General features: G+C 42.5%; 2 protein-coding genes across 2 annotated transcripts in view; both read left to right on the top strand.

Moving 5' to 3' along the window:
• The window catches only part of LOC112570351 (QRFP-like peptide receptor), an 89,674-nt gene extending 88,531 nt beyond the window's left edge, over window positions 1-1,143 (top strand). Inside the window, 1 exon segment of the mRNA XM_025248750.1 lies at window positions 786-1,143. Within this exon segment, the coding sequence (XP_025104535.1) occupies window positions 786-1,143 (358 nt within the window).
• Window positions 1,144-8,199: 7,056 nt separating this feature from the next.
• On the top strand, window positions 8,200-12,791 carry LOC112570808 (dentin sialophosphoprotein-like). Its single transcript, XM_025249438.1, has 2 exons — window positions 8,200-8,357; window positions 9,325-12,791. The coding sequence occupies exon 2, from the start codon at window positions 10,032-10,034 to the stop codon at window positions 12,054-12,056; it is 2,025 nt and encodes a 674-aa protein (XP_025105223.1). The 5' UTR covers window positions 8,200-8,357; window positions 9,325-10,031; the 3' UTR covers window positions 12,057-12,791.
• Window positions 12,792-13,144: the final 353 nt, after the last annotated feature.

Below are 13,144 nucleotides of genomic sequence, written 5' to 3'. Positions count from 1 at the left end.
CGGTGAAAGTTCATGTATTTTTAGTAACTGTTGACGTGTTTTGACAAGTTTGAAACTTGACCGAGGCCGAGATCTCTCCAGGGAGCGAGGAGGAGAGCCTCGTCTTGACATCTGATGGTCTTCGTGGTCTTTTCGCGACATCAACAACCACAGTACCCGGTAGTTGTTAAAATGTGTGTCTGTCGGGAGAGGGGTGTGTGTGTGTGTAGGGGGGGAGAGGGTCACTGAGTGCGAGAACCAGTCTAACCACGCTGCACTCAGAAAGGCACGTGACACTACCGACCAATGGGCTTGAGGTCAGGAAGACGATAACACGAGTGTTTGTGTGTGTTTCCAGTTTCTTGAAGACCGATAACAGATGTTTTTGAACTATGTTTAGCATCTCAAGCTAGACAGCACGCGACAAGATTTCACAGAAACAAATTTTTAAAAAAGCGAAAAACAAATCTTTCAGAAGTTGTGGCCCAGATTTGGAGTAATTAAAGAATGATCTTGTTTGCACCACACAACCTTCGGGTCTCTCACTCTGTGTGTGGTGTTTTTTTTTCTTGAAACATTTCCAGTTACCCTTTGAACTGGCTTGTTGAACCACACAATGTTTAAAAAGTTACCTTTTACCTTTATTTTTATCTTTATTTTACCTTTTTTTAATCTTTATACTAACCGCTTGATTGAATTCTTTTCTCCTTTTCGAGAAACGAACCAGAGGTATTCAGGTCAGAAGCGAGCTGCAAATACGGTGACTGACGATCCCCGACTTTCAGTCTCTCCCTTGTCTTCCACAGGTTACTGCGCTACCGCGACTCTCTCACGCGCGGCACTTCCGCCGCGTTCACGTCATCGCTACGTCATTCCGTAACGGAAGTTCGCAACGCCGACGACCTTGCCCTCAGCGAGGCCGCCTCCTCCGACGGCTCCCACAGCATCGTTCGTGCCAACATCGTCGCCAGCGGCAAACCCTCGGGTCGTGGAAGCTCCAACTGCAGTCATCATCAGCCTTCTCATCAACGTCATCGTCAGCACGGCCAGAAGGAGGAACAGCTCGTGTCGCTGCTGTGCGTGTCTCCGGAGGGCAAGCAGCAGAAGAAGAACGCGCTGAAGGCCTGGAAGGCGGGGGACAAGAAGGCGTGTTCATCCAACTGAAACCAGTCTACACCAAACCACAACCAGGACGACCGCGTCAACCGGTTCTCCGCGAGGCACCCGGCGGCGACGCGGCGGCAGAGAAGGCGGCAGGCGACGACGCGGAGCGGACCGCACTGCTTCGCGGCGGCAAAGCGGCGATGGTGGCAGATGGCGCGGAGGAGCAAGGGGTAGTCAGCGAGAAGATCCTCCCTTCACATGCTGGGGTAGCCGCGCGCGTGCAGGACAATCATGTTTGTAATGACTGGAGTAAGGTCACCTCCAACGGGGGTTCGCACCTGACCGGTAAAGACTGTTCGTCCATCGCCGACAAGAACGCGGAGGACACTGTCCCTGGCGGAAAAATGTCCAAACACACTACCGGCCCGTGTGATGATATACTTTACATGGGGCTATCCCAAGGTGGACACTGCGTGCAGCTGTGATCACAAGATGGACATTGTGTGCAACTGTGATCACTAGACAATGTGTACAATGTGAAGCTGTGTATAACTGTGACTTACAGAACTCTATTCACCGTTTCCCAATAAACTGAAATGAGGACACACTGTTATTTTTAAAACAAATGTATAAAAAAAACCCACCAAAGATAATTTTAGTATTTTCAACAAAGTCCATTTCTGTGTTTTGGGATAGAAAAACATTTCAGATTATTGAAAGTATTGGGAGGTCTTACATTTACATCAACCATCCATAAGAGTTGCATTGCACATTACAGTTCTTTTTCTTTGCTTTTCTCGTTGTGATGGTTCATTTCATATTCAAACTTTAATCACCTAAATTGACCTATTGTGTTTGGCACAGGACTTCAATGTTCGCACCAATTAAACCGTCAGTCTGAAAGCATTGATTCGTACAATTGAAAGATTGTCTTATATTTAATTTACATAAAAAATGTGTGGTTCCGCTGTACTTCTTTTGTACTCTTTAATAAAATTTGCATTACATTCAAGTATACATACATCCGAGCGCCTTAAGCCTGTTACAGAAGTATACGGGAATCGAATAAAGTCTTTTCCCTCTTACTTTTAAAAAAAATCAACCCCATAAGTGATTCTTGTTTTATTTCTTTAGTTATTTATCGAAGACGGAACAGGATGGCTCATGTTTTGTATTTGTTCTTAAAAGGAATGGTACTCTGCTTCACTGAAGAACCTTCTAGAACTGGTAACTCGTGGCTCCATGGTTAGTTTGGCGAGTGCTTCTACTACTTCGTAGCTCCTCGTCCCATCCCCACATCACATCTCCATCGTATAGCCCCTTTACAGCGAAAAGTTTTGCTTCGATCTTGTCTGCCATAGACAGGCCTTTGTCATAACCATCGTCTCAAGAGTTGCCGTAAACTGGATCACGAGACTGTCGTCAACTGGGTCGCGAGACTGTGGTCAACTGGGTCACGAGACTGTCGTAAACTGGGACACTAGACCCTCATAAACCGATTACACTGCCCGTGTTGCGCGAAGAGGTGACTAAAAACGAAAAAGTAATGGACGGCGGAATGAATTTTCTCATTAGTCAGAAAGGGCTACAAAGCTGGAAGTAGGGGAAGGTTGAGCTTTTTATTTTAAGTCGTCATCAGCTGTCGCCGCCTCAGATTCATCCAGGCCTGGAAACCATTTTTAAGCCCAAACCGAGGCTGTGTAGATTGTTGATTAGCTAACAAGCAGTTGCCTGCCGAATGGTTGCAGTGAGTTTGTTTGTTTGTTTGTTTGTTCTTTGAATGGGAAAGGGTGTCGCTGTGTTTGTTTGCGAACATCTTAACAGCAGTGACTAGTGTTTTGGCGACGAAATCACGTGGTATGTCGGGGCAAGGGAGACAAGGGAAGACACTGGCTCGCAGCTGGACGTTGGATGGGTAGGAAGTAGTATTGGGGGAAGGGAGAGAATCAGTAGAAACTCTTCGAAATGAGTAGTGTGTCCTTTTCTTTGCGGTACGCTTGTTTGTTTGTCATTTCTCCTTCCTTTCAAACACTCACACCCTCCGCTCGCCCCTCCCACCTGTACCGCATTCACGCTTGTCTGGCTAGACCATTTTTATCTTACTATTTTTTTCGCTTGTATTTTGATATTCTTAAATATTTTCAAGAACCTGAAGAAAAGGCTTTTAAAATGTTTTAAGACCCTGCTGCATTTTTCTGTTCTACTGGACAAAAAGTAGCTTTTTCTGGATGATGTTAGTAGATATAACTGAAGTGTGTATGTGTATGTTTGCTTGCTTGAGCCTCTATTTAGTTGTGAGTGTGACAGGGTGTGTGTGTGTGGCATGCTTAAGTATTGAGGACATCTATATCATTGGATGAATACTTTTCACCACTATCACTCCTACCTGTCACCATGCAGCAGACAGCTGTGCACAGCGGGACATCTCACTTCTCGTGCCCTAGATATCTAACCCTCGTCCACATCGCCTCGGGTAGTGTCCTTTCTTTCAACCCCTTTTCCTGTTGGCTCCACTTCAGACGCAGTCCAACTACACTTGAACACAGGTTTCTAGAGACCAAGGCATGGCTGCTGGGTTCACATTTGCTGTCCTTACTAGTTCAACTCTGTTCAAAGAATTTTGTTCTTTCTGCTTTTTTTGTGATGTCTAATCCATGAAAAGATATCAATCAAAAGGCTTTTCAAAAAAGTTGAATTCTCGGAAGGGAACTTTAATATGCGGCTTCAACCTCTGTAATCATGAAAAAGTTCTTTTATAGCAATTTTACACTTTTAAATCACGAAAAGGAAATAAACCCTAGCCAAGATAAAGAATGAGTTATTATGTGCATATATATATGCACGTACACGCACGCGCACGCATAGGTGCACTGATAAATTTCATGAAATAATGATAAAAGTTTGTGTAATTTAGAGAAATAATTTGTGCGATTTTAATCTTTGTTTTTATGTTATTTTATTTTTGTTATCTTTCCATTCGTTTCCTTGTTTTTGTTTATCGTTGAAAGATATTTCAAACGCGCTTTGTCTACAATAGTTATGAATCTTGGATTATCTTTGTAAGTTTTGTGGACAACACAACACAATGTTTCGTGTAGCGCCATAAGCGCAAGCTTAAAAGTATTTTTACCTGTCTGTGATCAAACTGATCTTCAAAATAGTTTTTATTTTTATTATTATTATTATTATTATTTTGTTTATATTTATTTATTTTTTTAGAGAGGTTTGGGCAGGAGGTTGGTAGACAAATCACGTCTTGTTTTCAAATCAGTGTATCGTTTTCATGGAGTGTTCCATAAGATTTTTCATCTTGGGATGAACATATGGCTGAACTAAATAATCCGGTATACATAAAAGGCATTGATATAGGGAAAATTACACACGAACACCTGAATCTTCAGACATAACAATCGCACAAGCAGCATAAAAAATAGAGTAGAAAATAAACAGTAAACAATTAAATTGTGTTTATTGCATATGGAAGGACACTTGGGACGTGGAACTGTCGGGCTGACAGAAGTACAATAGAATACGTGCTTTTACTAACCCTTCTTCTCCTACTCTTCTTCTGTGCTTTGCTCCTGTCTTTCTACATCACCATGTGTACTGCCTCCATCGGAATTTTTCATCCTCTATTTTCGTTCTCCCTTTACTGCGTGTATGCGTCTTTCACTTCCCTTGGAAAATCTTCATTTTCTTTAATTTTTTTTAACAAAAAAACTTCTTTTTTACTGAGACACAGCGTTTTCCTGACAGTTTAGTATTTGCATCGATTGATACGAAATATTCTTTCCATTCGGAGGGTTACGAGCAATCTAGTTTGGCTTCACCAGCTCTGGAATCTTCGTCCCCGATGGTACAAAGAAAAGCCTTGGTGTAAAATGTCTCATCATTTTAGAGGTAATGCCTCCTTTTTCTCCTTCTTCCATAAAGCTTTCACAGTTTTCATAAATCATGTCTGAGATCTGCAGGGTCCATCTTTAGTACTCGTGTACTGTCTTGCCCGCCACACCACTTCTCTCTTTTCCTTCAGTTCTCTCCTTTCATCTCTTGCTCTTGATTGATTCTTCCGCTGTGTGGTTTGCAGGCTTCGACCATTTTCTTTAACAATCAATTAAGTAGAAGAATCAATCTGATCATTTAAAATGAACGGAATGAAGTGACTTGTTTGTTGGACGTTTTCTTTGGCAGCCTCCATCTCGGAAAACGTTCTCGGACCTAGGTTAACAGAAAAAAAAATGATCGTGATGATCTGCTTGGAAGTCATGGCAAAATGGATTGTAATAACTGAGGATGGAGAATTTGCAATGTTTGGCAGAGAGTAATGATTACGGCGTGTAGAGCTCTCCCCCTTTATCACCTCTGTAGTAAGAACCAGAAGATCCATGGTTCAGAATTCAATGGGGCTCTGTGTCCGTCTTTCTTTTCCATATGAGGTATTACTTCGAGATGGAAGCACTTTTCTCTGATGTGGACCAAGTATTCAATCACAAGACAGCTAACCAATACAACCTCGCCCTCTAGTACAGAATTCACGGGATGGTATATTTTGGCGAAAGAAAGACTTGTTAACTTCGTAACGAAAGTAGTTGTTTAAGACCACTGGTGGTGGTTGTCAAACTTTGCCTTGTTGTTGCCGTCGCACTGTCAGTCTTGACCAGTGTCAGGACATCTGTTTATCGCACATTGTATTTTGACCAGTGTCACGCAATTTGTTTCGCACATTAAAAGTACAGACCGGTGCCATGACATGTCATTTTGTCTTGACAAGTGTCACAGCTCATTCTGTTTGTCGCATCATGTGTCTTGACCAGTGTCACTGCAGCTCTTTACCGGTGACTTCTCGGTGATTTCGTGTAATTGTTTTACATATTCGTCAGTGTTTTTAAGTTGACTGTTGGCCAATAAATGGAGTCTTTGAAACTGAAAGTCTTAGTAGACACTGTTTATGTGTGTGTGTGTGGGAGAGAGAGAGAACGCGCGCACGCGCACACACACACACACTTTCCGTCATCTCATGTCAGGATACAAGTAGACCAACAGACATGAAAGTAATGTTTCCAGTTTCATCAACGATGTTTCACTGCAATAACAGTCACGTGTGCAATGACTTATTCTCCGCCTGCCACGACATTGATTGTTCTGGTCCACTTTCCTGTGTGATTTACTTGTAAACTAAAAGTTTCCTCGGGATTGATAAATGAAACAAAGAATCAGGCAAATTAATAATTTAAAACAGTGAGCGATTATTTTCCTCTTTTTTTTATATATTTAATTGTTTATATCTTTAATGAGAAAACAACTTTGATTGCGGATAACGTAACTACGTAAACACACAGAAATGGGAGATAACACGCGCTACCGATTTTTATATGGCTTACGTCCCTTGAATCAGTTTATCTTTTGACAGTTAATAATGATAATGGGAGCCTGTAACTCGCATTCTCTGTACAGTGTAGTGTGTTTAGTGTTTAGTGTGGCCTCTGTGCACAAAATCCAAATGCACAAGTTATTAGTTTGAGTAATTTTTTTATATCTTAACTAAGTTCACTGAACGACATTTTATTTCAGGTGGACCTTTCAAAACATTATCAAATAGACTGGTATAAACGTAACACCAAATTTATTTGTATGAGTTAAGTATTTAATTGCTGTTTATTCGTTTGTGCTCGGCCCATTGAGATATAACTCCACACAAATTGTTTTACAAATCTAATTATTATTATTTAAGGAAGAGAAAGACAGAGGTATAAGTGAATGAGACAATTGGAGCGTAGAACCGCCAAGACCACAAACCAAAGACAGCTTGTATTTTGGAATGACAACCTACCTTAAACGCTTTTCATCTTGCAGGGATACTAACAAATGTGCTTACATACAAAAATAAAAAAGAGTAAAAAATAAACTAAGCAAAACAAGTGCTAGTTACAAGATGATTACAAGATAAAGATAATGTTGTGTGTCAGGGAAATGTCTTATTTCCCTTGTAAGCGTAGTTCGCGCGTGTGTGCGAGTGTGTGCCAGTGTGTGTACCGCGTGAGCATAAAAGAAAAAAAAAGCTTTTAGCATGTGGGCCACTTAATTGCTGTGCTGAACTTTCTAGTGCACGGACAACTCTCTGCCATGCTTATCATGTAAGTGTTCCTCATGTGTGTATCATTATTGGTCTGCACAGACAGTCCGATGCTGCTCGTTCATGAATTCCCATTATCATTCAGGGAAAGTACTCTGTGAACAGATATGTCAGGTGTGGTCTGTAGGTGGGAGGGCAACGGGTAAAAATATGGGTGGATAAGTTCGCCACTGCTTTAGTGTGAAAGTAAGGAATTTCACACGTTATACGATCCCCCCTGCCACATTCGCACACACTCACATACACACACGCACACACACACGCACGCACACGCACACACACGCATGCACCACAGGGGACTTACCCCACTCCAAAAAGAAGTGGTAATGAGAAGCTTGTAAGGGAGATATAAAAAAAGAGCGCCCGTCAGTACTGTCAGAGTTCCTGCCCCTGAGACCTTCATTTCCTTTATCTAGATTGCTTAAACTATTAACACACTTTAAAAGATATCTTAAGAATATTTAAGATTATTTTTTAATTATTTTAAAAAATTTTGTCGAGGGTATTGGATTCAGTTTTTGTACAATGATGGAAATTTTTTTTATTGTTGTTGTCTGTTTAAAAACAGCTGAGAAAAAATTTATTACTACAGACTTCTTTATTATTATAGCTTTTATAAAGATCTGTGTATATAAATTATCATTATACACGACGGACCAGTAATGTATCTATAGGTACCTAGGCACTGTTTTTTCATTGCTCAGAATTGATGAACATAAGCTATACACTGTTATACCTAAGCTGCCATAGAGGAATTTTGAAAATCTGAGTTTTGTAAGTATTTCAGATCGCAGCAACCTCCACTTTTCCATTCGTTTCAAGAAAAGTCGTTCATCCTTATGAAGTTAAAATCTGCATCTGCACGCAGCCATCATCATCCACTGCGACATCGGGACAACAGGTGACGTGTAAAGAACTGTTGGAGGTTGTCATTTCTTGACGTCGGCGATAACAGACGTCGCACACAACGTCGTTATCGCTGCGACTGTTATCGATGAGTCAAGCTCGACTGTTAGGTTTGGCAGTTGAGTTCGATGGGAACACACCGACTGGTACAGTCTTTAAGATGTCTTCACAGCCCAAGCCTTATTTTCAAATCCCTGAACGGCACAGGGCAGCGGCTACAGCAGGTTATAGGAAGGTAACAAGATATGTTGGAACTGTATTCTACAACTTGTTTACCATCATTTTTTCTTTATTTGTTTTTAGTTTTGCTTTTTTGTACTCTAAGTCGACTGAGTCTTTCCTTCGCAATTTTCACCGCGCGGTGTGCCTGCCACATTAATATTTCATTCACTAAACAGTTTTGTAATGTCTGCGATAATTTTAATATAATTTTTTGATTGTAGTGTTTCTGTTTTATGTTTCTAATTTTTTTTTTTTTGGTGACAATTCTCTACAATAAAAAAAAAACTATTTGAGATTTCTTTGATATTATAATGGCGAGCTCAACTGCACTTATACTTTCAAAATATATATATATATTACACAATTGATGTACATTAAAAAGACAATATTAAAAGTATTTTCTAACACTTTCCTGGGACCATGCCTGTCAAACTTCAGGCTTTCTTTAGTGATGAAGAGGCTGGTATTTTTGTCATGTTCTAGGAGTAGGTTTATCTTAGCCTTTAAGTTATTTAGTCTTACTTGATACAGAAATGAGAGATGCCGGTGTTGATAAGACTGTACATCATGCTTTATTCTCAGTTACACGAAACCTGATCTCGAGCTAATACTACTTTTTATTGGTTTACCACTTTACCAGGATTTGAAAGAGAAACTTTCTTGGAATGGTAGCCTGAAATTAATAATGATAAAAACAAGGCTCGTGACTTGACCTGAAAAAAATTGCTTAGCTCGCTGATTTTTTTTCTCGCTTATTCTACTTTCTCTAAACTTTGTTCTTACACAAATTCTTAATTTTATTTTATTAATGTAGGTGGACCATGGGAGTTAAAGGACGACCTTTTACAAGCTACAATCTAATTTTAAAATTTTATCTACCTGCTAAACCCTTGTTTTTCTTAGATGTTAACTACTTAAGATATCTCAGAGATAGGATGAACAGCTGCTTGAGGTTTTTGGTATTTATTTTTTTGTCGCAGATGCTTCTGCTGGCATGTTTCTCCTTGCTCACCTTGACTTTTGGGGTCACTGATGGCGCTTCTGTCGATCATAGCTTTAGCAAGAGGGAACAAGACTCGAACGCGAATGTCGCAGACCGGAAACAAGAGGGCGTCCGCTTGCCTGTGCAAGACCAAGACGAATTGACAAAAATCATAGAAGCTTCCCAACCTAGGTATCGCAGAATCCTGGAACCCATCCTGAAGAACAGCGAGCACGTAAACCAGGAAGCGGAAATGAAAAATGAAGCAACGGTATCAGACGCAAACGACAAAGCCAGGGGCAGAGGCCCCAATCTTCAAGTTCTTACTGAAAAGGACAGCAAGACTCCGACAAGGGAACGATCTTTGAAAGAAAAGTCGAAGCTAGAGGACACGATGCCACGGACGCCAGCGCCACTCACACAGACAAAAGCCAGGAGGACGAAAGAGGACTCGAGACCATTTTCCGCTGCTGAAAGAGCAGATGTCGCCACGGAAACACAGAAACCGGACAGGAACTTGCAGGGTCAAGACACGGAGGAGGATGGAAGCTTTCCACAACAGCTAAGAAACTCAGGTCTCAAGGACGCCACTTCCGGAGATGGTTCTCAACAGGGTCGTCCCCTTAGCATCAAACCGTTGCGAATGCGCGCATTAAGGAGAAATCTGGAAAAAAAATAGTAAGGAGAAAGAGGAGTACTGGACAGATGACTGATCACCATGAGACCAACTCGAATGCCTTTCCGGCGTACAAATCTGATAAAAATTATGGCGATGTAAGCAATGTCCCCTACAAAGACTCCAGTACCAGCCAAGAAGCCTACGTCCAAGGGGCTCCTGAAGCGAGCTCCATGAACTCGCCGCACGGGGGGGAGGAGAGACATGGGGGAAGCAACGTGTACACGGACAACCTGTTTGCTGCTGCCTTAGCTATTCACAAGAACACCGATATCGATGAGGAGAAGGCTTGGGACGACGTTATGAGTCGTCTGCACAATCCAACGCCACCAGAGACAGACTCTGCCTCACACGAAGAGTCCAAGTTCCATGCTGCCAGTGCTCGAAACACCCGAAAAGAAGCGCTCGACAGTTCGTCGTATACTTACGATCACGACACAGGCAAGTTACAGTCCGAGAAAGGGGAACAGGTCACCTCCGGGTCAGATAACGTAGACAAAGAAGAAATCAATCTCGCTCATAGGGCATCAGTCCCTGAACACTTCGAGGCGACGGAAATTTATCGTGATTCTCTCAGCTCTGGTAGTCCGATTAGCAACTTCGATCGTTACGACCATCAACCGTACATTCAAGACGAGGCGAGCGACGCGGTTGAAGCGCTGACCGACGACACATCGTCCTCAGATGGAGATAATGACCCGGACGACAGTGACCCTGAGGACACGTCTGCTCAGCACTGGGTTCCTGACAGCAGGAAAACGCTAGCTGCTAATTCCTACCATTACACATCTAGTGACAGCCACAGCGAAGAAAGTGCTCACATCCCCAGTGACGAAGAAGACGAGTCTGTTGATGACAACGAACATGCCAGTTATATGGCCAGCAGGGAGTCTCCTGACGACGAATCAGATTATGATGACCTAGTAGACAGTAGGAGTAGTTATAGTGAGAACAGTGACCAACAGGAACTAGATGTCAATAAATACTATACCAACGGACGCTATGGCTATGCAGCCGCTATACCGAACTCGCATCACGATAGTTATGTGGACGACGCCAGCCTTAGCAGCGACGAGAGTCTGGATGGACATAGCGGAGCGGCCCAGAACGAACACGAGTATCTCCACTCAGATTCGAATCATGAATGGCAAGCAATGGATGGCTCAAGCTCAGAGGAAGACAGTGATGAATCGATGATTCAAGGTGAAAACAGCGCAAACATCGATAAGCCGTACTACGCTGTACACGGTGGTGTTGGAGCACATCACTCAGAAGATCAGAGCGCCCTGCGAGAGGATGCGACTCAGTTTAGCTCGTACTCACAAGCTGGCCTCGACAAGAACATGTACAAGCAAGATAATGACGGTCATCTAGTAGACTTGCCCGACTCCGGACACAGTTCGATGGCTAGCGCTTCTTCCGAAGAGCATCCTTACGTCAATGCGATTGGGTCAGGTGATGGGAGACAAGCTAGGCTTGAGCATGCCGATCGTGGCAATGGTTATAACCAGGTAGTGGACACGCACCCAAACTGGGACAGTCATTCCCTTTCTGAATCGGCAGATACGACGATTGACAGCTCCGATATATCCGATGATGACCCTGATGACTCCTCTGCAGAGAACCTCGAGGCGATATCGTCATCTAGCAACCAGGTAGAGCATCCACAACACTTGTCACACTACGCTGCCAGGGGGCACGATTCGGAGCAAGATGAAGTTTCTTCTGCTTACGAGCACCATGGGGACTTCTCGGCCGACCCCCCTGACCATGATGATGATAATGATGATGATGACAGCGCGGCGATTGAAAGCAAAGAATATATGGGGATGACATCGCATGCTTCCTCCCCAGACACCTCTGATGTCACTTGGGGGGAGAGGGAGTTTCCAGCCTATAAGGCGAATCACCATGAGCTCGTGTCCAGCGAGAACGAGAATGGAAGAAGCGCGGTAGACGAAGGTCATTCTGCACTCGGATTCGTACCCAGAACCAACCCATCCTCTGTCCACTCTACTCAAACCTACCGAAGACAAGAATCCATCCACCACTAAAAATCACATTTTGAGCCCTGGCAGGGCAGGAGGTTAATGGCAATAAAGCCTTTTCTGATGTTTGGGGGTTAGTGGGAAAGGTTTATTTTCTTTGCTTCAGACTAGTTTTCAGTTACTGACAGAACTGGTTGAATACCAAACGATATTTAATTACTCGAGAATACGACAAGGATGATCAGCAGACGGAAATTTTGGTCTCGGTTTGTAAGAGAACAGGTACAGGAGGAACGGTAACTGAAAATCTATTCAACGAGTTTTTTGGGATTTTTTGGTTTTGTTTTTATTTGCTTAAATGCTCAGAGATAAGTCAGTACATGAGCCACCCGTGTAGCAGAGCACAAACGCACCCGCATCCAACAATTTCAGAATTCGCGTTAGCAGACAGATAATCTTCTAGGCTGATCATTGTTTTGAACAGAGAGCCAGATAAATCTGGAAACAGCTACCGTTCACATCTACGACTACCACAAAGCATAAAAGTTCATTGTATTAATTTCTGTTATTGAGATCACTATATTCAGTTGTAACATAAGTTAGGAATTCCACAAGACGAAAAAAAATGTAATTCTTTTTTTCGATACAACAGTACTTAGCCGTTGTCTTCTTGCTCCCTTTTGGAAGTTTTGTCATGCGATGATGATGTCAGAAAACTTGACGACAGGGTGTAATGACATAACGATGTACTGATGTAATGTTGTGAAAACCACTTACAATAAAGTGTCCGTTACAGATGGCCGTTGTCCTCTTGTGTTCGTTGATTGAAATTAAGTTACATTCAGTGCAGAGTCTGGTACTGTAATCATTAAGCCAGATTGTTTGCTCGAGATAAAATGAAGATTTCTTGCTTCCGTGGTTGCGAGTGCCTCGCAAATATTTCTCGATTTTACTTTTAACCACATCTGCTCTTTACAACTGAGCCTTCCCCTGCTCCATGAATACGGACTAAATATAAGGTTAGACGGCCCTAATAATTAAATTATCAAATGTGAAAGGAGCGAATTATCGTGAAAGACAGCCTTGGTGAGTTAAATGCGACCGTTTGCTATCATCACCTATGACCTTTCTTTGCAAGATTTGACACAAAACAT

This window comes from Pomacea canaliculata, linkage group LG8 (genome assembly GCF_003073045.1).
Source record: "Pomacea canaliculata isolate SZHN2017 linkage group LG8, ASM307304v1, whole genome shotgun sequence".
In the NCBI taxonomy this organism is placed as follows: domain Eukaryota; kingdom Metazoa; phylum Mollusca; class Gastropoda; order Architaenioglossa; family Ampullariidae; genus Pomacea; species Pomacea canaliculata.
Note: the sequence above shows the minus strand (reverse complement) of the source record. Positions and strands in the feature narration are given on the sequence as shown.